Below are 26,662 nucleotides of genomic sequence, written 5' to 3' on the forward strand. Positions count from 1 at the left end.
CAGCTACTCTGAGGCCAGAGATTGGGAGGACACCATTTTTATTCTCGTCCTCGAAAGCTGTATGAAAAGCTTTCAGGGAACAAAAGCCATCCAGAGCAAACCCAAGCAGATTACTTAGCCTGGCCCCTAGCAAGGGTGGTGCAATTCCACCCTGGGCAAAGACATTTGAGAATCACTGCAACAGGTCCCTCCCCCAGAGGATCAGCAAGAACATCCACCCAAGACCATGTTTACTAATCAGAACCGCAAAATCCCACTGCTAGGGGAATACAGCACATAGAGCTCATGGCTTTTTTCCTATGATTCTTTAGTCTTTCAAAGTAAAATGTTTAAAATTTTCTTAGGTTTTTCTTTTGCTATTTTTTTAATCTTTCCCCTTTCCTATTTTAACCAACATCTTATCAGTACCTTTTTTAAATCATTTTTTTAAATTTTCACTTTTAGAGTCAAACTCTATTCCTTCATCATATTTACCCTTAGTGTGTGTGTGTGTGTGTGTGTGTGTGTGTGTGTTTTCCTTCTTTCTTTAAAATTTTGTGGCAGTTTCTTCTAACAGACCAAAATACACCCAAAATCAAGTACTGACTGCTAGGGCCCTAATCAATACAGACATTAGTAAGATGTCAGAACTAGAGTTCAGAATGACAATTATAAAGATACTACCTGGGCTTGGAAAAAAGCATAGAAGATACTAGAGAATCCCATTCTGGAGAAATAAAAAAACTAAAACCTAACCAAGTTGAAATTTAAAAAGCTGTTAATGAGGTGCAATAAAAAATGGAGGCTCTTTGTACTAGGATAAATGAGGCAGAAGAGAGAACTAGTGATATTGAAGACCAAATGATAGAAGAATAAAGAAGCTGAAAAAAAGGTAACTACTGAATCACAAGAGTTGAATTCAAGAGATAAGTGGTACCGTAAGATGAAACAATATTAGAATTTCTAATTGGGATGCCAGAAGAAGAAGGAGAGAGAGGGGCAGAACGTATATTGGAGCAAATTATGGCAGAGACCTCCCCTAATTTGGGGAAGGAAACATCCATCAAAATCTAGGAGGCACAGAGAACACCCCTCAAAATCAATAAAAATAGGTCAATACCCCGTCATCTAATAGTAAAATTTACAAGTCTTGCAGGCAAGGAGAAAATCCGGATAGCAGCTCGGGACAAGAGGTCTGTAACATACAATGGTAGAAATATTAGATTAGCAACAGACCTAAGCACAGAGACATGGCAGGCCAGAAAGGACTGGCGTGATATATTCAGAGCACTAAATGAGAAAATTATGCAGCCAAGAATACTATATCTAGCTAGGCTGTCACTAAAAATAGAAGTAGAAATAAAAACTTCCAGTTCAAGTAAAACTAAAATATTTGCAAACACCAAGAAATCCCAGAGGAAATTTTTTACAGGGGTCCTCTAAGCAAAGAGTGAGCCTAAAAGTAACAGACCAGAAAGGAACAGAGACAATACACAGTAACAGTCACCTTATAAGCAATACAATGGCTCTAAATTCATATCTATCAGTTACCCTAAATGTAAATGGGCTAAATGCCCCAATCAAAAGACACAGGGTGTCAGAATGGCTGAAAAAACAAGACCCATGAACATTCTGTCTGCAAGAAACACATTTTAGACACACAGACACCTCCAGATGTAAAGTGAGAAAGCTGGGGTAGCAATCCTTGCATCAGATAAATGAGATTTTAAGCCAAAGACTATAATAAGAGATGATGAAGGACACTATATCATACTTAAAGGATCTGTCCAAAAAGATAACAGTTTTAAATATGCATGTCTCTAACATGGGATCAACCAATTATATAAGCCAAATAATAACAAATTCAAACAAATATATCAACAATAATGCAATAATAGTAGGGGACTTTAACACCCCCCTCACTGAAATGGACAGATCATCTAAGCAAAAAAATCAACAAGGAAATAAAGTCTTTAAATGTCATGCTGGACCAGATGGACATCACAGATACATTCAGAACATTCCATCCCAAAGGAAGAGAATACACATTCTTCTCTAGTGCACATGGAACATTCTCCAGAATAGATCACATCCTGGATCGCAAATCAGGTCTCAACTGGTACCAAAAGATTGGGAGCATTCCCTGCATATTTTCAGACCACAATGCTTTGAAACTAGAACTCAACCATAAGAGGAAAGTTGGAAAGAACTCAAATACATGGAGGCTAAAGAGCATCCTACTAAAGAATAAATGGGTCAACCAGGAAATTAAAGAATTAATAAAATTCATGGAAACAAATGAAAATGAAAACACAACTGTTCAAAAGCTTTGGGACACAGCAAAGGCAGTTCTGAGAGAAAAAGTATATAGCGGTGCAAGCCTTTCTTAGGAAGCAAGAAAGTTCTCAAATACACAATCTAACCCTACACCTAAAGGAGCTGAAGAACAGCAAAGAAAGTGTAAACCCAGCAGGAGAAGAAAAATAATAAAGGTCAGAGTAGAAATCAATGAAATAGAAAACCAGAAGAACAATAGAACAGATCAATGAAACTAGGAGCTGGTTCTTTGAAAGAATTAATAACATTGATAAACCCCGGGCCAGACTTATCAAAAAGAAAAGTGAAATTACCCAAATTAATAAAATCATAAATGACAGAGGAGAGATCACAACCAACACCAAGGAAATACAATTATAAGAACATATTATGAGCAAATATACACCAGCAAATTTGACAATCTGGAAGAAATGGATGCATTCCTAGAGATGAACCAGGAAGAAACAGAAAACCTGAACAGACCCATAACCAGTAAGGAGATTGAAGCAGTCATCAAAAACCTCCCAAAAACAAGAGCCCAGGGCCAGACAGCTTCCCAGGAAAATTCTACTAAACAAGGAAGATTTAATACCCATTCTCCTGATGCTGTTCCAAAAATAGAAATGGAAGGAAAATTTCCAAACTCATTTTATGAGGCCAGCATTGCCTTGATCCCCAAACCAGACAAAGACCCCATCAAAAAGGAGAATTACAGACCAATATCCCTGATGAATACTAATGGAAAAATTCTCACCAAAATACTAATCAGTAGGATCCAACAGTACATTCAAAGGGTTATTCACCACGAATATTACTCACCAAGTGGGATTTATTCCTGGGCCGCAAGGTTGGTTCAACAATCACAAATCAGTCAGTGTGATACAATACATTAATAAAAGAAAGAATAAGAACCATATGATACTCTCAGTAGATGCAGAGGAAGCATTTGACTAAGTACAACATACTTTCTTGGTCAAAACTCTTCAAAGTGTAGGGATGGAGAGGGTACATATCAATATCATCAAAGCCATCTATGAAAAACCCATAGCGAATATCATTCTCAATGTGGAAAAACTTAGAGCTTTTCCTTTAAGGTCAGGAACATAGCAGGGCTGTCCACCTTCTCCACTACTATTCAGGATAGTACTAGATGTCCTAGGATGCCTCAGGAGTCAGACAACAAAAAGAAAATCATTCAAACTGGCAAAGAAGAAGTCAAACTCTCACTCTTTGCAGATGATATGATATTTCACGTGGAAACCCAAAAGAGTCCACTCCAAAACTGCTAGAACCCATATAGGAATTCAGTATACTCTCAGGATATAAAACTAATGCACAGAAGTCAGTTGAATTTCTATACACCAACAACGAGACAGAAGAAAGAGAAATTAAGGAGTCAACCCCATTTACAATTGCACTCAAAACCATAAGATACCTAGGAATAAATCTAACCAAAGGCTCAAAGAATCTATTCTCAGAAAACTATAGAATACACATGAAAGAAATTGAGGAAGACACAAAGAAATGGGAAAAAGGCTCCATGCTCATGGATTGGAGAACAAATATTGTGAAAATGTCTATGTTATCTAGAGCAGTCTACACATTTAATGTATTACATATCAAAATACCATAACTTTTTCAAAGAAATGGAACAAATAATCCTACAATGTATATGAAGCCAGAAAAGACCCCGAATAGCCAGAGGAATGGTGAACAAGAAAACCAAAGCTGGCTACATCACAATTCCGGATTTCAAGCTCTATCACAGACCTGTAATCATCAAGAGAGTATGATACTGACATAAAAACAGACACATAGATCAATGGAAGAGAATAGAGAGCCCAGCAATGGACCCTCAATTCCACAAGATTAGTTGACTTGGTCAACTAAACAAGACTAGTTGATCTGGTCAGTTAATCTTCAACAAAGCAGGAAAGAATATCCAATGGAAAAAAGACAGTCTCTTCAATAATTGGTGTTGGGAAAAATTGGACGGCCACATGCAGAAAAATGAAACTGGACCATTTCCTTACACCATACACAAAAACAGACTCCAAATGGATGAAAGACCTCAATGTGAGACAGGAATCCATCAAAATCCTTAAGAACACAGGCAGCAACCTCTTTGACCTCAGCTGCAGCAACTTTTCTAGAAACATTGCCAAAGGCAAGGGAAGCAAGGGTAAAAATGAACAATTGGGACTTTGTCAAGACCAAAATCTTTTGCACACCAAAGGAAACAGTCAACAAAACCAAAAGACAACTGATAGAATGGGAGAAGATATTTGCAAATGACATATCAGATAAAGGGCTAGTATCCCAAATCTATAAAGAACATCTCAAAATCAATACCCAAAGAACAAATAATCCAATCAAGAAACGGGCAGAGGACATGAACAGACATTTCTGCAAAGAAGACATCCAAATGGCCAACAGACACATGAAAAAGTGCTCCATATCACTCAGCATCAGGGAAATACAAACGAAGACCACAGTGAGATTCTGCCTCACAGGTAGAGTGATGGTCTGGATGGTTAAATCAGGATGGTTAAAATAAACAAGTCAGGAAATGACAGGTGTTGGTGAGGAGACAGAGAAAGGGGAACCTCCTACATATTTTTTGGGAATGCAAACTGATGTAGCCACTCTGGAAAACAGTATGGAGGTTCCTCAAGAAGTTAAAGAATAGAGCTACCCTTTGACCCAGCAATCACACTACTGGGTATTTACCCTAAAGATACAAATGGGGCACATGCACCTGAATGTTTATAGCAGCAATGTCCATAATAGCCAAACTATGGAAAGGGGCTAGAAGTCCATCAGCAGAAAAATGGATAAAGAAGTGGCATATATATATATATATATATGAGGTGGATGGAACTAAAGGGTATTATGCTAAGCAAAATAAGTCAGTCAGAGAAAGACAATTATCATATGATCTCACTGCTATGAGGAATTTGAGAAACAAGACAGAAGATCGTAAAGGAAGGGAGGAAAAATGAAACAAGATGAAACCAGAGAGGGAGGAAAACTGTAATAGACTTTTAATCTCAGGATACAGACTGAGGGTTGCCGGAGGGGAGGGAAGTGGAAGAGGTGGGGTGGTTGGGTGATGGACGTTGCAGAGGGTATGTGCTATGTTGAGTGCCGTGAATTGTGTAAAACTGATGAATCACAGACCTGTACCCCTGAAACAAATAGAACATTATATGTTAACAAAAATATATATAAATAAAATTAAATAAATAAAAAAGAAGAGGTAGTTTGGTTATGTATTCTAATTTTGATCTTATAACTCTCTATTTCTTCTTTCATTTTTTTAATTAACATATAATATACTATTTGCCCTTGGAGTACGGGTCTGTGAATCGTCAGGCTTACACACTTCACAGCACTCAACCATAGCACATACCCTCCCCAATACCTATAACTCAACCACCCTCTCCATACCCCACCTCCCCTGGGCAACCCTTAGTTTGTTTTGTGAGATTAAGAGTTGTTTTATGGTTTGTCTCCCTCCAATCCCATCTTGTTTCATTTATTCCTTCCCTATCCCCCATACCCTCCCACTTTGCCTCTCAAATTATGGTGAGCGAAATAAGTTGGTCAGAGAAAGACTATTATCATATGGTCTCCCTGATGTGAGGAATCTATTGCTTCTTTTAGAAGTATTCTCTCTACCGTAAAAAATAAGCTTTAGGGCAGAAAAACAACATAGATTGAAAGAATTAGCACAGTTCCTTAAAAATGTATGCATTCTCATTACAGTTTCCCTAAATGGGGAAAATTCTGTTGTTTAATAATTAACAGTTGAAATTGCATTGCAGGCTTGAGATTAACTGGGACAGATTGTTTTCTCCATACTATCAGTTGCATAAAACAGTAAGAGAATTTACTAATTCTCTAGAATAGGAATGTTATTTGGAAGTGATTTGGCATTTCTTCTCATTGGTGCTGACATAACCCACTACAAATTCTGCTTATTCTAGGGGGATCATCACTACTTGGCAAGGCTTGGATTCATCTCTTATTGGCTTCTTTGTAAACATTGACAAGTTGCAATTTTCAACTTTTTCTTTACCTTTTTTTACTTCCTCCTTTTCCTTATTCTCTTCTCTTGCTTTTTGTTTTATTAGCATAAGGAACATCAAGGGTAAATATCTGTCCTTTCTTACTATTTTTCTGAGCTAATTTTTTATTCCATTTCTTCTATCTCAAAGGGAAATTATAATTCTTAAAAGTTAGTGTTTGCTTCTACTTATTATTAAGGAAATAACTTTTCAGTATCAAATGTGTACAAGACAGAGTGTTCATTCTTTTATTTCTCTCTAATTGTTGAGTGCATAGGCCACTTCTTAATTTTGAAACAATCCCTCTTATGGTTTTTATTACTAACAATGTTTGTAATTGTATTGGGGTGCCTGGGTGGTTCTGTCGGTTAAGCATCCAACTCATGATTTCATCCCAGATCATGATCTCATGGGTCATAGGATTAAGCTCCCCTTCCGCCTCCATGCTCAGTGGGAAGTTTCTGCCCCTCCCCCCACTCACATGCTTTCTCTTTGTCTTGCTCTCTCTTTCAAATAAATAAATCCTTTTAAAAATGCTTGTGGTTTTACAAGTAGTACATGGATACATTCTCCATATTAAAAAATAAATGTGAAAAAAGAAATTTAAAAAATGAAACAGAAAAGATGAATACCCATATGAATCACCTTCTCTTTTTTTTCTCATTTGCTTTCACACTGCCCCAGAAATAACTTTTTAATCAGAGGGGTATCAAAACTTTTTATACTTTTCTATACAAACAGTAAATGAAATCCTAACAGTTTGTAAGTGGTGTATGTGTGCACAAGTGTTTAATTAAGAAAAGAAGAGAGAAACTTGACAATCTGCTTATAAAATTTATATAGAATTGATATGCAAAGGCCAAAAATAACTAAGATGTGCTTGAATAAGGGGGAAAAAAAAGTGAAAAGACCTGTTCTATAAATATCACGTCTTAGAAGGACATAATTCAGGTACTGCATTATTGGTGCAATAATTAACACACCAGTAGAACAGAATATAAGCCCAAAAAATAGCAACACACATGTGGACACTTGGTATATGAGAGTTTGTACTATATACTAGTTGAAAAATTCTTTTTTTCAATAAATGATTTTGGGACAGTAGACTATCTGTACTTTAAAAAAAAGAGCTGGTTTTTCTGTGTCATGGAGTATACAAAAATCAATTCTAAGTTTAATGGAGACCTAAATAAGAAAGGCAAAAACCGTAAAGTTTTTTATAGAATGATGTAGGCGAACATTTTCATTATGTTGGGTTAAGGAAGGATTCCTTTTAAAACTTAATTGAAGTAAAATTCACATAACCTAAAATTCACCATTATAACCATTTTAAAGAATACAGTTCAGTGGCTTTTGATACACTCACAGTGTCAGGCAACCATCACCTCTACCTGATTCCAGAATATGTTATCACTTCCCCATCCACTAAAAAACACCATACCGATTAGTCAGTCATGCCCCAATAATCCCTTTCCCCACCTTCTGGCAACCACTAATTTGCTTTCTGTCTGTATGGGTTTGACTATTCCGGACATTACATACAAATGGAATCATACAATATGTGACTTTTTATGCCTAGGTGCTTTTGCTTAAGATCATGCTTTCAAGGTTCATCTGTGTTGTCACATATATCAGAACTACTTTTTATGCCTGCACAATATTTCATTGTGTAGGTACACCACATGTTGTTTAGCCAGTGATCAACTGACAGACACTGGGAGTGGTTTCACTCTTTGGTAATTAAAATAATGCTGGTATGAACATCTGTATACAAGTTTTGGAATGAATACTATTTTTCCATTCTCTTGGATATACACCTAAGAATAGAATTGTTGAATCATATGATAATTCTGTTTAACTTTTTGAAGAACCAACAAAACTGTTTTCTGCTGAAATGTATCATTTTACATACCCAGCAGCAATATATGAGGTTCCAGTTTCTCTACATACTCGATATTTGATATTTTCCTTAAAACAAAACAAAACACAATAAGGGATGCTTCGGTGTCTCAGTCAGTTAAGTGCCTGCCTCAGCTCACATAGTGATCTTAGGGTCCTGGGATCTTGAATCCCTTGCCAGTCTCCTTGCTCATTGGGAGCCTGGTTTTCCCTCTGCCTGCTTCTTGCTCTCTCTCTCTCCTTCTCTCTTTGACAAATAATTTTTTTTTTTAAATGAAACTGTAGTCATTGAGTGGGTGTGAAGTGGTATCTCATTGTGGTTTTGATGTACATTTCTCTAATATCTAATTATGATGAACATCTTTTATTGCTGCTCATTGCCCTTTTGTACATCTTTTTAAAAGAAATGTCTATTCAAGTCTTTGCCTCTTTTAAAGAATAAGGCCAATTTAAAATGGATTATTTGTTTTTTGTTGTTGAGTTGTAAATGTTCTTTATATATTCTGGGTACTAAACCACTCTCAGATACATGATTTGGGTATATTTTTTCCCCACTCTGTAGCCTGTCTTTTCTACTTTTCTTGATAATGTTCCTTGATGCACTGAAGTTTTAATTTTTTTTTATATTTTATTGCTTATTTATTGAGAGAGACAATGCAAGAGTGGGGAGGAGCAGAGAGGGAGGGAGAAACAATCTCAAAGGGACTCCATGCTGAGCAAAGCCTGATGTGGGGCTTGATCTCACCACCCTGCAATCATGACCTGAGCTGAAATCAAGAGTGGGATGCTTAACCAACTGAGCCACCCAGTCACCCAAAGTTTTCAATTTTGATGAAATCTTATTTGTATAAATTTTCTCTTGTTCCTTGTACTCTTGGTATCATATCTAAGAATCTCTTACCAAAAATAATGAATATTTTCCCATTTTCTTCTAAGTATTTTATCACTTTAGGTCATATATTTAGGTCTGGTTCATTTTGAATAATTCTTATATATGGTGGCAGATAGGGATCCAACTTCATTTTTTTGAGTGTGGATATCCAGTTGTTCTGACACAGTTTATTGAAAAGCCTGTTCTTTCCCATTAATGGTCTTAGCACCTCTGTCAAAAATCAATTAATCAATATAAAAGGGTTTATTTCTGGACTCTCACTTCTATTGCACTGATTTGTATGTTTATCCTTATGCCAGTATTACACTGATTTGATTGCCTTTGTAGCGTTTAAGTAAGTTTTGAAATTAGAAAGTTTCAATCTTCCAACTTATTTTTCAAGATTGTTTTGGCTATAGGGACTCCTTGGGATTCCATATGAATTTTAGGATGGGTTTTTCTATTTTAGCAAAAAATTCTGTTGGTATTTTGTAGGGTTTGCTTTGAATCTGTGGATCTATTTGGGTAATATTGCCATCTTAACAATATACATCTTTCCCATTTTGTTTTTTGGGTTGGTTTTTTTTTTGTGTATGTGTATTCTTAAGTTTTATAATTTTTGGTGTAGTTTTCACATTATTGGCTAAATGTATTCCTTAATGTTTTATTCTCTTTCATGCTATTCTAAATGAGGTTGCTTTGTTGATTTTCTTTTTGAATTTTTCAGTGTTAGTGTATAAACATACAACTAATTTTTGTGAGCTTATATATCTTACTACTTTTCTGAATTTATTTCCTGAATTTAGTTCTGATCTTTCTGTGAATTATTGGATGTTATATATATAACATCGTGTCATCCATGAAGAGATAGTTTTATTTCTTCCTTTCCAATTTGGATGCCTTTTATTTCTTTTCCTTCTCTAATTTCCCTGGCTAGAACTTGCAATACAATGTTAAAAAGAAGTGAAAGAAGACATCCTGATCCTGATCTTAGGGAGGAGTTTCTTGTCTCTTATCATTAAAAGTAGGGTGTTAACTATGGATTTTTCTTAGATGTCCTGTATCAGATTGGGAAGTTGCCTTCTATTTATTTGTGGATTTCTTTGTGTTTTTATCATGAAAGGGTATTCAACTTTGTCAAATGCTTTTCTACAACAAATGAGATGATCATGGGGATTTTTTTTCATTCTGTTAATGTGTTGATTTCTGATTATACGGATTGTATTTCTTATGTTAAAACATACTTACTCTTGGAATAAATCCCACTTGGTCATGGTATGTAATCATTTTAATATGCTGTTGGATTGTTTCCAGTATTTTATTTAAGATCTTTGTATCTATACTCATAAAGAATATTGATCTATAATACTCTTTTCCCATGATGTGTTTATTTGTCTTTGGTATTACAGTAATACCCCATAAAATGAGTTAAGAAATGTTCCCCTCTTCAGTTTTGTGGAAGAGTTTATAAAGGATTTGTGTTAATTCTTTTTTTGAAACATTTGATAGAGTTCTTTAGTGAGACCATCTGGTCCTGAGTTTTTTCTTGTTGAAAGTTTTTTTTATTATTATTATTAATTGATATTTGTTACATGTTTATTCCAGATTTTCTATTTCTTGTATCAATTTTCATAATTTCTGGGTTTATCTGGGTTATCTAATTTATGGCATACAGCTTTTTATAATATTATAATTTTTATTTCTGTGACATCAATAGTAATATGCCCACTTTTATTCCTGATTTTAGAAATATGAGTTTTCTTTCTTTATACTCAGTCAGTCTGGGTAAAAGTTTTGTTAATTCTATTGCTCTTTCCAGAGAACCAACTTTGGTTTTGTTGATTCTTTCAGTGTCTTTCTGTTCTCTATTTTATCTTTGTTATACTTTTTATTAGTTCTTTCCTTCTCTTTGCTTTAGGTTTAGTTTAGTTTTTGTTTTCGTTTTTTGGTTTTGGGTTTTTTTTTTTTTTTTTTTTTTAGTTCTTTATTTAGTTCTTAATTTTTTTTAGTTCTTTAAGGTAGAAGGTTAACATATTGATTTGATATCTTCTTTTTAAAGTACGTGTTTGTAGTTACAAATTTCCCTTTGAACCCTATTGTTACTGACCTGTAAGTTTGGATATATTGTGTTTTTGTTTTCATTTTCATTCATGTCAAAATATTGTAATTTCATTTGGAATTTCTTCCTTGACTCATCAGTTAAGAATGTGTTTAGTTTCCACATATTTGTAAATTCGTGAATTTCTCTCTATATTGTTTCCCACATTCATTATGGTCAGAGAAGATACATTGTATGATTTTAGTATTTTGTGGCTTAACAATTAGTCTATCCTGGAAAATGTTCCCTATTCACTTGAGAAATATGTGTGTTTTACTGTTACTGGGTAGATTTTCTCTATGATTGTTGATTTATACTGTTGTTCAAATTTGTTTTATTTGTTGATCTTACTAGTTGTTCTGACCATTATTGAAAGTGGAACATTGATGTCTCCTTCACTATTATCATTGGACTTTTTCTCCAGTACTGTTAGTTTTGCTTCATATATTTTGGGGCTTTTATTAGGTGTGTGTATGTTTATGATTCTTATATTTTCCGGTGGATTGACCTTTTTATCATTACCTTTTCTCTTTGTCTCTTGCAACAGTTTTGGTCTTAATGTCCATTTTGTCTATATTATTAGAGCCATTCTAGCTCTCTTAATTACTGTTTGCATAGAAAAAAATCTTTCCTTCTTTCACCTTCGACCTGTTTGTCTTTGGATCTAAAGTGTATACTTAGATCATGTTTTTTTTTTTTAATCCATTCTGCTAGTCTCTACCTTTTAATTGGGTAGTTTAAATCAGTTACATTTATTGTAATTACTAAAAAGGTAATGTTTTGTTTTTCCAGTTTATTATTTTCTGTATATCCCATTTTTCTCCATTACTTCCTTCAATTTTTATTAATAGATGTTTTCTAGTGTGTCATTTTCATTTTTCCCTAATTTCTTTTGGCAGATTTCTTTTAGTTATCTTTTTAGTTGTTGCTCTGGGGATTAAAATTAACATCTTACTTTATAACAGTCTAGTTTGATTAATACCAAATTAGTTTAAATATTATGCAAAATCTTTGCCTAATCTCACTCACCTATGTTGTTATTTTCACAAAATACATATTTATACTTTGTGTGCTTACCAATACAGATTTATAATTATTATTTTATATAGTTTTCTTTTTAACTGTATTGATTTACAAGCCAAAATATATATTACTTTTATATCTACCTATTTTGAGCACCAGTGTTATTTCTTCATGTGAATTCCAAATTACCGTGTAGTGTCCTTTCATTTCATCCTGAAGGATTCTTAACATTTTGTCTAGGGAAGGAAGGTCTGTTAGTATTGAACTTTTAACTTTTGTTTATCTGAAAATACTTTTATTTCCTTTTCATTTTTGAATCATGGTTTTGCCAGATACAAAATTTCTGGTTGACAGATCATTTTCTTCCAGCATTTTGAACAGGTTATTTTCCTACCTATTTGCATCTATTGTTTCTGCTTTAAAAATCAGCTGTTAATCTTATTGAGGCTCTCTCATATAGGTTGCTTATCTCTTGCTGCTTTTAGAATTCTTTGTCTTTCAACAGTTTATTATAGTGTGTCTTGGTTTAGATCTTTATCTAACTTGGAATTGTTGAACTTCTTGGACATGTAGATTTATGTCTTTCATCATATCTGGAAATTTTTCAGTCAATATTTTCTCTAACTCTGTCTCTCCTCTCCTTTTGGGACTCCCATTATGGATAATTTGGTGCATATATTAGTGTACTCCCATAGTTTTCTGAAGTTCTCATTTTTCTTCATTCTTTTTTTCTTTCTGCTCAGATTGGTTATTATCAATTGATACATCTTTAAGTCACTAATCCTTTCTTCTGCTTGCTCAAATATGCTGCTGAATCCATCTAGAGAATTTTTTATTTTAGTTTTATGGTTTAACCTCAAACAACACAGGTTTGAACTGTGTGGGTCCACTTATATGTGCATTTTTTTCAATAGACATAGTATAGTACTGTAAATGTAGTTTACTTATGATTTCCTTTTTTTAGCTTCTTTTTCCTTATGATTTTCTTTTTTTTTTTTTAAGATTTTATTTATTTATTTTGACAGAAATCACAAGTCGGCAGAGAGAGAGAGGAGGAAGCAGGCTTCCTGCTGAGCAGAGAAAGCCCGATGCGGGACTCGATCCCGGGACCCCGAGATCATGACCTGAGCCGAAGGCAGCGGCTTAACCCACTGAGCCACCCAGGCGCCCCTCCTTATGATTTTCTTAATAACATTTTCTCTTTAGCTTACTTTATTTTAAGAATACAATATCTAATACATATATGAAATATATGTTAGTCGACTGCTTATTGGTAAAGCTTCCAATCAACAGTAGGTTATTAGAAGTTACATTTTAGGGAGTCAAAAGTTATACACAGATTTTTTGACTGCACAGAGGGTTGGCATCCTTAACCCCTGCATTGTTCAAGAGTCAGCTATCTTTTCAACTTTAGAATTTCCATTTGTTTCCTTTTTATTATTTCTATCTCTTTATGCTGTTCCTCATTGGTGAGACATCTTTCTTGTGCTTTGTTTAGTTCTTTGTCCATCATTTTCTTTGGCTCTTTCAAAATATTTTAAATAGTTGATTTTTTTTTTCATTTTAAGTTTTTGTTTAAATTCTAATTAACATATAAATTAATATTGATTTCAGGAGTAAAATTTGGTAATTTATCACTTACATATAATACCCAGTGCTCATCACAACAAGTGCCCTCCTTAATACCCATCATCCATTAAGCCCATCCTCTACCCATCTCCTTCCATCAACCCTCAGATTGATCTCTATAGTTAAGAGTCTCTTTTTATTTATTTCCCTTTCTTTTCCCTTCCCTTATGTTCATCTGCTTTGTTTCTTAAATTCTACATATGAGTAAAATCATATGGTATTTCTCTTTTTCTCATTGACCTATTTTGCTTAGCATAGTATACTGTAGCTCCATCCACATTGTTGCAAATGGCAAGATTTCTTTCTTTCAGATGTCTTGAGTAGTATTCCATTGTATATGTACCACATCTTTATCCTTTCATCCACTGATGGACATTTGGACTCTTTCCATAATTTGGCTCTTGTTGATAAGGCTGCTATTGGGGTGCATCTGTCCCTTCAAATCAGTATTTTTGTATCCTTGGGTAAACAATCCTAAAATTTATAGGGACCCACAAAAGACCCCAAGTAGCTAAAATAATCTTGAAAAAATAAATAGTTGATTTAAAGATTTTCAGTAGTCAGCCTAGTGTCTGAGCTTTCTCAGAAATAGTTTCTATTTATAGCTCTTTTTTTTTTCTATATATGGGCCACACTTTCTTACTTCTTTGCATAGCTTATAATTTTTGTTGCAAACTGGACATATTGAATATTATAAGGGAAACTCTGGAACTTAGATTCTTCTCCCTCCCTGGAGTGATTTATTTTGCTCTTTGTCATAATTACTGTTTTTGATTTGTTGGCTAACTTTTGTTGTCAGGGCTGTTATTAATTATTGGTTACTGAAGTCTCTGTTCCATTAGCTATGTGGTCAGCTAGTGATTCAACAGAGATTTCCTTAATGAGGAAAATAATGTACATTTTCTGTACAAGTGTACAGAAAAAGAACATCTCTTATTCTTTGTACTTGGACTCTTTGTATGTATCAGGGCATACCTTTGACACTGAGCCAGTTTACAGCTCTTAGCCCTCACTTCCTGCTTTTGCAGACTCTGAAGTTCAGCAAGAGTTGAAAGATTAGGTAAAGTCTTCTGAGGATGTGGCTAACCCTGAGCATAAACATGAACCTTTAGATTCCCAGGAATAGACTTTTCAAAGTCCCTATGCCTGAAAGCATTTTATTACATAGCCTTTCCTTCCAAGTTTCCAAGTAAATCTACTCTTTATCCCAACTGTCATCCCATGCCCAGAGAGCAGTAGCTAATATATTTGCCTTTATATTTTAGAATAATACCACCTTCTGGTTAGCTGCAGAAGCCCAAGGAAAGTTCCAGGTTAGGGGAAATAAAAGCAAACCCTATGTGTCCTTCATTAAGCCACTGAACATATTGAAACAAAGAACTGCAATTCTTGAGAATAAGGTTTGTTCTCCCTCCAGTACTAAGAATGCTTATCAGGAATGTGGGCTGTGTCTTCAAGTGTGCCACTGAGTTGTTTGGTGGAGGAATAGTTGTTTTGGGTTGGGTTTTTTTATTTGCTTTTGTTTTTGTTTTTTGTTTTTTGTTTGTTTGTTCTTGATTAAGCATTCACCTGGTTGCTATAAATTTTTGGTTTATAGATTTCTGGTAAAGTTGACTCTGACCATTTTTGCTAGTTTAGTTACCTCTTTCTTGGAGTGATCGACTTTTGGCAATTCTTTCTGTGCCACTTCCATTGGATTCCTCTTAAGATACAAAACCCACTAACTATAAAGGAAAATATTGATAGATTTAACTAAATTAAAATATTCTTTTAGCCATAAGACATGATTAAGTAAGACAGTAAGCTACAGAAGAGGAATAGATGTTTTCACCATATAAAACTGATAAAGGACTAGATATCCAGAATATGTTCTAAAAAATAACAATTCAGTAAAAAGAGGACAACCCAATAAGGGAAAATTTGGCCAAAAAGATTTAAACAGGGGCTTTATTAAAAAAAAAAAAAAAGAACATCTAAATGCCTGATAAACATATAAAATATGCTTTTTCTCTTTAGCAGTTGGGGAAAGAAACATTAAAACAAATTACTACTATCAGACATTTAAAAATTGCTTATATTGACAATATTAGATAGAGATGTGTTTTAGAGTAAGAAGAACTATCACCATTTTCTTTTGACAGACATATAAATTGGCTTAACCAATTTGGAAATCTGTAAAAGGGTATGGCTACACAATAACCTGCAATTCTGTCTGTTCCTGAATAAATATATATATATATATATATATATATATATCCTAAAATTAATGCATGTAGGACACATGATAATACTAGAATGTCCATAGTAACATTGTTTATAGTATCCCCAGAAAATAGAAACAGTACAAATGCCCATCAGCTGAGTAATCCATTTTCACTGCCTCCATTTCCTTACCTCCAATTTTTTTTTTTTTTTTTTTTACCTTTTGTCATCAGGTATCTATCTTCATCAAATAATGAAATAGCTGTCTCTCAGACAACTATTAACTACCTCCATCTTGTTCTTTTTCCCTTTTTATGGCTTGTTAAATTTTATCTATATGTACCTTTAGGATCTCATCTATTTCAGCAGCTTTCACAACCATATATTTGCAAAGAATTTCTAAGTCTTCATCTTTTGTGTAAGTTTATTTTTTGAAAAGGTGGAAAATTTTTATTCCTAGGCTACTTAATGAAGTTGCAAATTTATGGTTGCCAATATTAACTGGATCCACATTGTTGATAATTCTTTCCCCTAATCTTTAGTTATCCTCCCTGTTTATTCACCAATGCATATATCCAATATTGATAACTCTCCTAAACTTCTTTTTCCCACTTATATTTCCCCATTTTTCTCATTAATAGGTCTTCACTTCAAGGGCCAAAGGAAGGAAAAATAGTGAATGACTCCCTTCTTTTCTTACTAATTACCCTGCTTTATCATCCCACTCACTTCCTCAACTCACTTCTGCCCTTTTTACTCTACTAGTAACTTCTTTAATTGCCAGATCAAATGGCTTTTTTGAAGATTTTTATTTAAATTCTAGTTGATTAACATGCAGTGTAATATTAGTTTGAGATGTACAATATAGTAATTCAGTAGTTCCATACAATATCCAGTGCTCATCACAGCAAGTACACTACTTAATCCCCATCAGATATTTTACCCATCCGTCTGCCCACTTAACCTCCATCTGTTAACCATCAGTATGTTCTCTATAATTAAGAGTCTGTTTCATGGTTAGCCTCCATCTCTTTTTTTTCCCCCTTTGCTCATTTGATTTGTTTCTTAAATTTCACATATGAGTGAAATCGTATGGTATTTGTCTTTCTCTGACTTATTTCACTTAGCATAATACTATCTGTCTTCATCCACATCATTGCAAATGGCAAGATTTCATTCTTTTTTATGGCTAAGTAATATTCCATTGTGTGTGTGTGTGTGTACCACACCTTTTTTATCCATTCATCAATTGATGGACATTGGACTACTTCTATAATTAGACTGTTGTAGATAATGCTGTTATAAACATCAGGGTACATGTAAGCCTTTTAGTATTTTTGTATTCTTTGGCTAAATACCTAGTACTGCAATTGTTATATTGTAGAGTAGTTCTATTTTTAACTTTTTGAGGGACCACCATACCATTTCCCAGAATCGCTGTACCAATTTTCATTCTCACTGACAGTGTAAGAGGATTTCCATCCCTCTACATCCTCGCCAACACCTGTTGTTTCTTTTTGATGATTTTAGCTCTTCTGAGAGGTGTGAGGTGATATCTCATTGTGGTTTTGATTTGCATTTCCCTGATGAAGTGGAATATCTTTTCATGTGTCTGTTGTCCATCTGCATATCTTCTTTGGAAAAATGTCTATTCATGTCTTTGCCCATTTTTAATTGCATTATTTGTTCTTGGGGTGTTGAGTTTTATACATTCTTTATAGTTTTGGGATACTAACCCTTTGTCAGATATGTCATTTGCAAACATCTGCATTCTGTAGGTTGCCATTTTGGTTTGTTTGTTGTTTCCTTCACTATTCAGAAACTTTTTTTTTTTTTTTAATGAGGTCCCAGTGGTTTATTTTTGCTTTTATTTCCCTTGCTTTGGAATCATATCTAGAAAGAAGTTGCTACCGCTGATGTCAAAACGGTTACTGCCTGTGTTCTCTTCCAGGATTTTTATGGTTTCAAGTCTCACATTTAGGTCTTTAGTCCATTTTAAGTTTATTTTTTTGTATGGAGTAAGAAATTAGTACAGTTTCATTGTTTTTCTTTTTTTTTAATTTTTGTTTATTTATTTATTTTTATTTATTTTCAGTGTTCTAGAATTCATTGTTTATGCTTCATTGTTTTTCATATTGCTCTCCAGCTTTCCCAACACTATTTGTTGAAGAGGCTCTCTTTTTCCCATTGGATAGTCTTTCCTGCTTTGTTGAAGACTAATTGACCATATAGATATGAATTCATTTCTGGGTTTTCTATTCTGTTCCTTTTATCTATGTATCTATTTCTTTGCCAGTACCATACAGTTTTGGTCACTATAACTTTGTGATATAACTTGAAGTCTTGAATTGTGTGGCCTCCAGCTTTGCTTTGCCTTTTCTAGGTTGCTTTGGCTATTTGGGGTCTTTTATGGTTCCATATAAATTTTAGGATTTTTTTAAGACTTCATTTATTTATTTATTTGACAGAAAGAAATCACAGATAGGCAGAGAGGCAGGCAGAGAGAGAGAGAAACAGGCTCCTCACTGAGCAGAGAGCCCGATATGGGGCTCAATCTGAGGACCCTGGGACCATGACCTGAGCCAAAGGTAGATGCTTAACCCTCTGAGCCACCCAGGTGCCCCAAATTTTAGGATTCATTGTTGTAGCTCTGTGAAAAATATTGTTAGTAATTTGATAGGGATTGCATTGGATGTGTAGATTGCTTTGGATTGTATAGACATGTTAGTAATATTTGTTCTTCCAATCCATGAGCAGGGAATGTTTTTCCATTTGTTTGTGTTATCTTCAGTTTTCTTCACCAATGTTTTATAGTTTTCAGAGTACATGTCTTTCATTTCTTTGGTTCATCTTAATACTAGGTATCTTATTGTTTGGGGTACAATTACAAATGGGATTGAGTCCTTCATTTCTCTTTCTGCTGCTTCTTTTTGGTGTGTAGAAATGCAACAGATTTCTGTACATTCATTTTATTCCTGCAACTTTACTGAATTCTAGCAGTTTTTTTGGTGGAGTCTTTTCAGTTCTCAATGCCTTTTTTTCAAGTCTCACCCTACTTATCCTCTCTCCATAGTTGATATTTTATAACATCTCCTTGAAAGTTTCTTCTCTTTTCCCTTCCCTTATGTTCACTCTGTCTTGATTTTCCTCTTTTGTGTCTAACAGTTTCTTAAATATATGAAAACTAAATAATTTATCTTCCAAAGTGAAGTACTTTTGAAAGTGAAAAGATATGCTATTTAATAATTGATCCAGTGTGATAGATTTAAATCCTGATTGTTCAACATAGCAAAAATAGGATGTACTGTTTTTTCATTTACAGATTGTTTTTCCCCTTAATTTTTTCTTCTTTTAAGCCTGTAATATGGAGCTCACCTAGAATTATCAACCATCATCTTTTGTTCCTATACATACTGTTCTTGAATGATCTGAGACACTGCATGACTGAAACATTCACTTCCATTGATAATTCCCAAAGTAAATATCCAATCCATAAATTTTTCCTGTGCTCCAGGCTCATATTTCTAATTGCTCATTGGGTATCTCCAACTATTAGCCTCAAAGAATGTACTTCAAATTTAAGCTTATCTTTCCCCTGAAATATCCTGCTCTCCTGTTTACATTCATACACAGAGAGAAAAATGGGTAGTATATGTACATGTTTGCAAGTCTGAAAATCTATATATCATACATACATACTACTTTGTGCGTGTGCTTTCTTGGGTATTGGACATAAAATACTAGCAAAAGCATGGTTTCATCATGACAGCATTCTAGTATGGGAGATAGATGTTGATCAAACTATCACACATATAAATGTAGTATAACTGTGGAAATTGCTATGAACTAGAGGGGCATGGTGTCACGTGAAGTATAATAGGAGCTTTCTTTGACTTTTTTTCCCAATACATGGCCTTTTTTTTTTTTTAACTAGACATTAATGGCAACATGTGGCTCTTTTAAATTAGACTATCTACCTCCATTTCTTTACATGATTTATCTCAATTCAGTACTCAAATGTGCTAGCAGGTGAGCAGTTTTTCTTCTCAGAATTCCCACTGCTATTTACCCTAAGTATGGTAATACTACTTATAAGTTACATAAATTGTTAGGCCATAAAATGGTAACAATACCATTGATAATGAGGATATTGTTATGGAAACAAAATAAAAGAGCTTCTATGAAAATTTGTGAGAAAACAGATGATACCTGAGACCAAGAGCACCTTTCTAGTCATAAAGTCTGGTTGCTGCTTCCTTGTTTTCACATAGTAAGTGATATTTACAGTTGAATTTTAATTGTTTATCTTTTTATCCCTCCTGTGTGTGTCCCCTCTGTGTTCAAAACTTAAAAGTGGTCAGATTCTCATTTTGAGATTAGAAAACCTAAACCCATTAGTATTAGCCCAGAACAAGAACTAAATTATACATATCCTGAAATAATAATTTTATAATCAACATAAATAATAATTTTTTAAATTAATAATCACATTATTAGTCCTTATGTTCATATATTTTTAGAATAGTGATACTCAATTATGTCGATTTTTACCATGTTGATAGGTATAATATAATAATATCAGTAGTAATAGTCAATATTTATTGAGTATTTAATACTTTGTAGTGCTAGATAGTTTATATGCATCATCTTATTTAATCCTCAACAGTAATCCAGTGAGGTAGATGCTATTGTTATCTTAATTTTTTTTTTTTTTAGGTAAAGGAAATGGTGATTTAAAAAGCAGAACCATCAGGGTCCTCAAAGAAGTCATAGCATAGTTAAATGGATAATTAAGAAGAGTTTTAATAAGGAACTAAAGTGTTTACAAAGGTTTGGGCAGATTTTAGAGAAAACAGCAAGACACAATGCAGTGCCGTGGGACTAGTAATACTGGGAATCATCAGTATCCCTAGTCCTAATGGGGCAAAGGGAGGGAACTGCTACTGAAATCCAGAAAAGAGCTGCAAGCCCATCAGGTGACCAGGGGTTCTGACTGAGCCAACCTGACCGGGAGCTGTGACTTAGCCAACCTGTGGTAACCTGGTAGAGAAGGAGCCAGGAGAATAAAGATCAGACCCTACTCTCTTCTAACCTTTCAGTTTCCTGGCACTGGTTGAGCCCAACTAGAAACTAGAGAGCACAGAGTAGCCTGTTGATTCTATCTGTACAAGTCAACTTAGAGTCAAGAGGATGAAGAGTGGAGAATCTGAAAGGAAAATGGAAAATATCTAGAAATTAAATTTTTCTCTTTTTTACTGTGTTATGTTAGTCACCATAAAATATATCATTAGTTTTTGAAGGAAAGGAAAAGTGAATTAGAGGGGGAGATGAACCATGAGAGACTGTGGACTCCAAGAAACAAACTGAGGGTTTTAGAGGGGGGTGGGGGGGTGAGCCTGGTGGTGGTTATTAAGGAGGTCATGTATTGCATGGAGCTCTGGGTGTTATACATAAACAATGAATCTTGGATTTAAGTAAGTATTAAATGGCAGAGCCAGTACATGAATGCTGAATACTTCGCTTTTTTTTTTTTTTTAAGATTTTATTTATTTATTTGACAGACAAAGATCACAAGTAGCCAGAGAGGCAGAGAGAGGGGGAAGCAGGCTCCCTGCTAAGCAGAGAGCCCAATGCGGGGCTCGATTCCAGGAACCTGGGATCATGACCTGAGTGGAAGGCAGAGGCTTTAATCCACTGAGCCACCCAGGTGCCCCAGCACTTAACTCCTTAACTACAATGCTAGACTGCCTCTCATAAAAAAGTGTCATGAAATACTATTTGGCAAGAGGAAGTATTTTAAAACTGAAGTTTTCTCTCCTATCCCAAATTGTTGGATGCATTTATACTTAACAGTGAGTGAGACCAAATATATGAGAGCTACTCAGCAAAGAATGCCCCCCAAAAATAAAGAAAGAAAGAAAGAAAGAAAGAAAGTAGATTTTAATATTGTTGATATTTTCAGAACATTAAACTGTCCTTGTTTTTCTTGTTCAGATTCCAGACTCCATCATATCTCGTGGCGTTCAGGTGCTCCCACGAGACACTGCTTCCCTCAGCACTACTCCTTCAGAATCGCCTCGTGCTCAGGCTACATCTCGCCTTTCTACAGCTTCCTGCCCAACACCAAAAGTAGGTACAGTTCCTTGGCACCTTAAACTTGTCCTACTATACGAGTCTGGGAAGTTTAACCAATATTTCCCTCTACTTGTCAAGGTTGGATTGCATGCAAGATAATGCAATGAAAAAATGAACGGACTATAAGATAATTACCACTTACCGTTTCACAGATTCTCAAATTAGGCCAACAGTAAGACAATAGAAATTTCATGTAAAATGTCTACTCCTACATCACAGCTACAGGTATTTTCTGTAGCTCCTGTTTCTTTGTTTTAGACTTGTTATTTTTTAGCATACTCATCAGTATAGATGTAAAGTTATTTGTTTATGCAAAGGATGAATGCATTTCTGGCTGATAAAAAGTAAGATTAACAAAATAAAAAAATGTCACCAAAAGAAATTTTTTTTTTTTTTTTTTTTTTTTTTTTTAGCTTGTCCAGGCTGGGGTAGCTCCCTGCTCTAGTATCATTCCAAATTTTTTCAAACATAATCAACTTGGAATGTTGCTGCCTAATATTTGGAAACAAATCTAAATTGATTAGAAGGAAAGTTTTAATGCCAACCTTTGGGGGAGGAAGGAAATTTTTTAGTATTTATTTCTTATAATTTTTCTCAAGTACTGAATCATGTGTGGGAGTTAAAGAGGATTAGACATTTATTTGCTGCCTCACATCTTGACGTATGATAAATTAAGTAGCAGATATAATTGTGGCTGTAACTTCTTTCTTTTGTAATGTCCCTTTCCTGGTTAAGTTAGTCATTTGTGTTTTCAAGTTTTCTTTATGATGGATCCAATATTAACATGAAAAAGATTAACAGTGACATTCCTTCTTATTTAACAAGATATGGTATTAGATATCAGCTGTACACTAAATTTATTCAAGGGATCTATAGGTAACTTTTCAAACTGTGGCTACTTCTCTGTCATCAGATTTACAACTTATATAACTATCTTCGTTAAATCCAACTTTTTCATGAGTTTTAAGAATGTTATAACTGGACTTAACTTAAAAGTAATCTCAAGCAGTTCTTCATATATGTAGTGCAGTTGCTTTTGCATACCATGGTACAACCTTCTCAGCAGAGTCCTCACAGTGTTACTGTTGTATATCATCGCTTTTAGATTTGTGTCAAATATAACCAATATAGTTTAAAGAATTATGGTTCTAAGTCTTCAATGAAGAAAAACTATAAGAACATTCTAGGCATAAAATATATGTTAATGCCATTCAGGTGCATCTTCAACTGAATGAAAACATGGAGTTCTAAGACTTGAATTGGTTAGAAGAATCTTATTCATGTCTTTTGAATTTTTAAAACAAAAGAATTTATTGTTTACATTAAATCCCAACTGAACAAGCCATACTCATTTCTGAAGTCTGGAAAATAAAGCTAAAAGTTTAGTCCACTATAAATGTTTAGTCATTCACCAAATATTAAGATCTAAATGTTGGGAAAATGGGACTATTCAAGATACAGTATTCTTTTCCTTAATAATATACCATGAACATAAATATCTATGCTAAATTTAATTAAACATAGTAGTTCTTGAGCCTTTTTAAAACTTTGTAATTATATCACAATTATAAAAGAAATACTAAATGCTATCCTAAAATAACTTGGCATTCCAAATTTACTAAAGTGAAATCATAAAAATAAAAATATTAACACCTATTAAGTTAATTTGCTCATTACAAAACTTAAAGAGAACAGATAGCTTGTCTTAATATTTTTTCCTTAGTTATCACTTAGATGTTCAAAATAACAATGAATTCAAATAAAGCAGTGTATTTTGGTATCTTTTTTTTTCTAGGTTTTTTTTTTCTGTATTTTTACCTAGGAATAAGGTTCTTTTCCTTCTAGATAATTTTTACCTAGAATATATACCTAAAATATAAAATTAGCACTTCAGTGTACTTTTAAAATTAAACTTCCAAGGCTGAACCAGAATACTAATATAATAAAAAACTAGTTTGAATATTGATTTTTTTTTTAGAGGAAGTGAAGAAAGTCAAATTAATCTATTGAAAGTCTCAAATTATAAGACTGCTTAATTAAATCTAAACTAGATACTATAATATGTGTTTCTATAACAGTGACAGATATAATCTCTGACCTTGGAGTTTACAGTATAGTTGATGGTTTATTAAAATAAATAGGTAGGTAAACAAATCATTCTAATAATTATAATTTCACCATAACAGTTTTAAATCGAAATTTATGCTAAGCAGAAATGAAAAAGTTATACTGATAGAAAATAGGAGGAAAACATTACTTAGATAGGATGATCAGAGAACACTTCACCTGAGATATGAAGGATGAATAAAAGCAAAACAAAAGCTTTGTGTTGGATGGAAGTTTTGATAATTATATTCAGCAATAATGACCGCTTTATTTTTGTATCATTTTTTTAGTAATGACCACTTTAAACACAGTTGTCACAAGCCAATTATCACCAGTCAAGAACTCTCAGACTAAAATTTCATTACTACATGAAAGCCTAATCCAGTAACTTCATAATCCAACTTCAGATATTACTTCACTTTTATTTTAATATTTTTTTTTTTTTGCCTTTGCCTACTGCATCAGATTGCAAGGACCATAGGTTTTAGCACTTAAATCTATTCTAGGTGAATTGTTTATTTTTATTTTATAGCATAAAAATTTAGGGCAGGAAAGTCCAAATGCCAGGCTTCTAATTTGAGATATGGGTAAAGGGTGATGTTATTAACTATGTTAAGGAATAATACGAGAAGAAACTCATTTTGAGGGTAAGAGAAAGGAGCTAATACATTATGGTTTTGAATGTATTCAATCTGAGATACATATGAGACATTCCAGGATTATATCCAGCATAAAATTATTGTAACACTAACGAGTTTGACATTGTTACTGTTACTGCATCTTGGTGCTGATATTTATAATTTAGTACCTATAAACCCCGTAGAAATCCTCTTCTACATTTCAGATTAGACATGCAGTTTATCATGTGAAGAAATATATATGCAAATATATTTTCTTTACAACGGAAATACAATATGGTTTTGAATGATCATCAGTAGAAAGAACACTTGATAATAGGAGACATGGATTCAGATGTTGGCTTCTCTGCTTAATAACCACACTAACTTAAGGAAGTTGCTCAAATTTTCTGAACTTCATGATTATAAAGAAAGGCAGTCCTTACCTCTCTCTGCCAGTGCTGGGAAAGCAGTGGTGAGCAGTAGACATTGTTCTTTCTATTACAAACAGACAAAATAGGCAGCTACAAATTATAATGACCTATAAATGCCATAATTTATCACCAAGAGTACAGAATATTCTGGAAATAATCACCAGAAGCACTTTCCCTCTGTAGCTTTTTATCAACTGGGCTGTATTTAAGCTAAAAGATTTCTTATTCATTTACCTTTGTGCATCTATTTTTTTAAGTCAACGACTATAATATTAAACATTATTTTGTTTATAATATTCAACATCACATTTATATGTTTACTATAATATAATATCATAGATTGTCCTTTTACTGTTTAAGATTATCAGCTATGGGGGGAACAGGATCTATAAAATATACCATTTGGATTTCCTTTTTAATATGCAATCTAATGAAGACAACCAACTTTTCTAAACAATTCTTTATTAAATGGTATCATCTCCAACAATATTTATTTGTTGTGCTGAAATGATGATATATTATTTTATTATATGTGAGGGAAAAGTCATTTCTCTTTTATACCAGTTTTTTTAAATAAAATCTGACTGAAATTACTAATGATTTTTCACTCCACTTGCTTTATGAAACTGTGAATATTTTTTAAGAACAGATTTTAATTTTAATTTTAATCTTTTATTGGCCTAAGTAAAAGAGTGGCTTATCCAAGAAAGTCAGAGTATGTAGATTCCTTTTAAATAATAGTGGGCAATATCTAGAAGACTCACATTCTAACATAGTGATAATCTCCCAAAAATTGTTTGCTAAAAGAATAATTCTATAACAGATAAATTCTCTTATAAAGTAAACATGACTCACAACTTAAATGAATGCTGATTTTTCAGTTATAAAAGGCAGTAGCATCTCTATTTGAAATCAAGAGGCATGGGGTAGAGAATAATGACCAGAGCAAAAGGAAAAAACCAGAGCAAAAGGAAAAAAAAATCCAAACTTTTCAATCAATGCACTATTCCCAGTAGATGTTGTTAAAATAAGGAATAATTTTTAAAGACCGATTTAATTATCTTTTTTATTCATTAAGCATCTGGTTTGGCTTTAAAAATAAATGTAATCTACAGTCACATATTCTGTGTACCTTAAAGATTAGAATAGAATTTTGTACCCAAACTAACCAACAAGTTATTTTTTTCTTCTTAGGAAGAAAATATAAATCCAATCTATCTAAAACTAAAGGTTATGATATTACTAAAAACTATATATATTGAAATAACTTAATAATGAAGGGT

The 26,662-nt window shown here is 33.6% G+C and overlaps 1 protein-coding gene across 17 annotated transcripts in view; it reads left to right on the plus strand.

Moving 5' to 3' along the window:
• Positions 1–26,662, plus strand: part of GPHN (gephyrin) — a 637,714-nt gene that overhangs the window by 420,140 nt on the left and 190,912 nt on the right. For all 17 annotated transcript variants that reach the window (XM_059373410.1, XM_059373413.1, XM_059373412.1 and 14 more), the window contains one exon: positions 22,082–22,216. In XM_059373410.1, the coding sequence (XP_059229393.1) occupies positions 22,082–22,216 (135 nt within the window). The remainder of the gene's footprint in view (positions 1–22,081; positions 22,217–26,662) is intronic.

Source organism: Mustela nigripes, chromosome 13 (genome assembly GCF_022355385.1).
Source record: "Mustela nigripes isolate SB6536 chromosome 13, MUSNIG.SB6536, whole genome shotgun sequence".
In the NCBI taxonomy this organism is placed as follows: Eukaryota; Metazoa; Chordata; class Mammalia; order Carnivora; family Mustelidae; genus Mustela; species Mustela nigripes.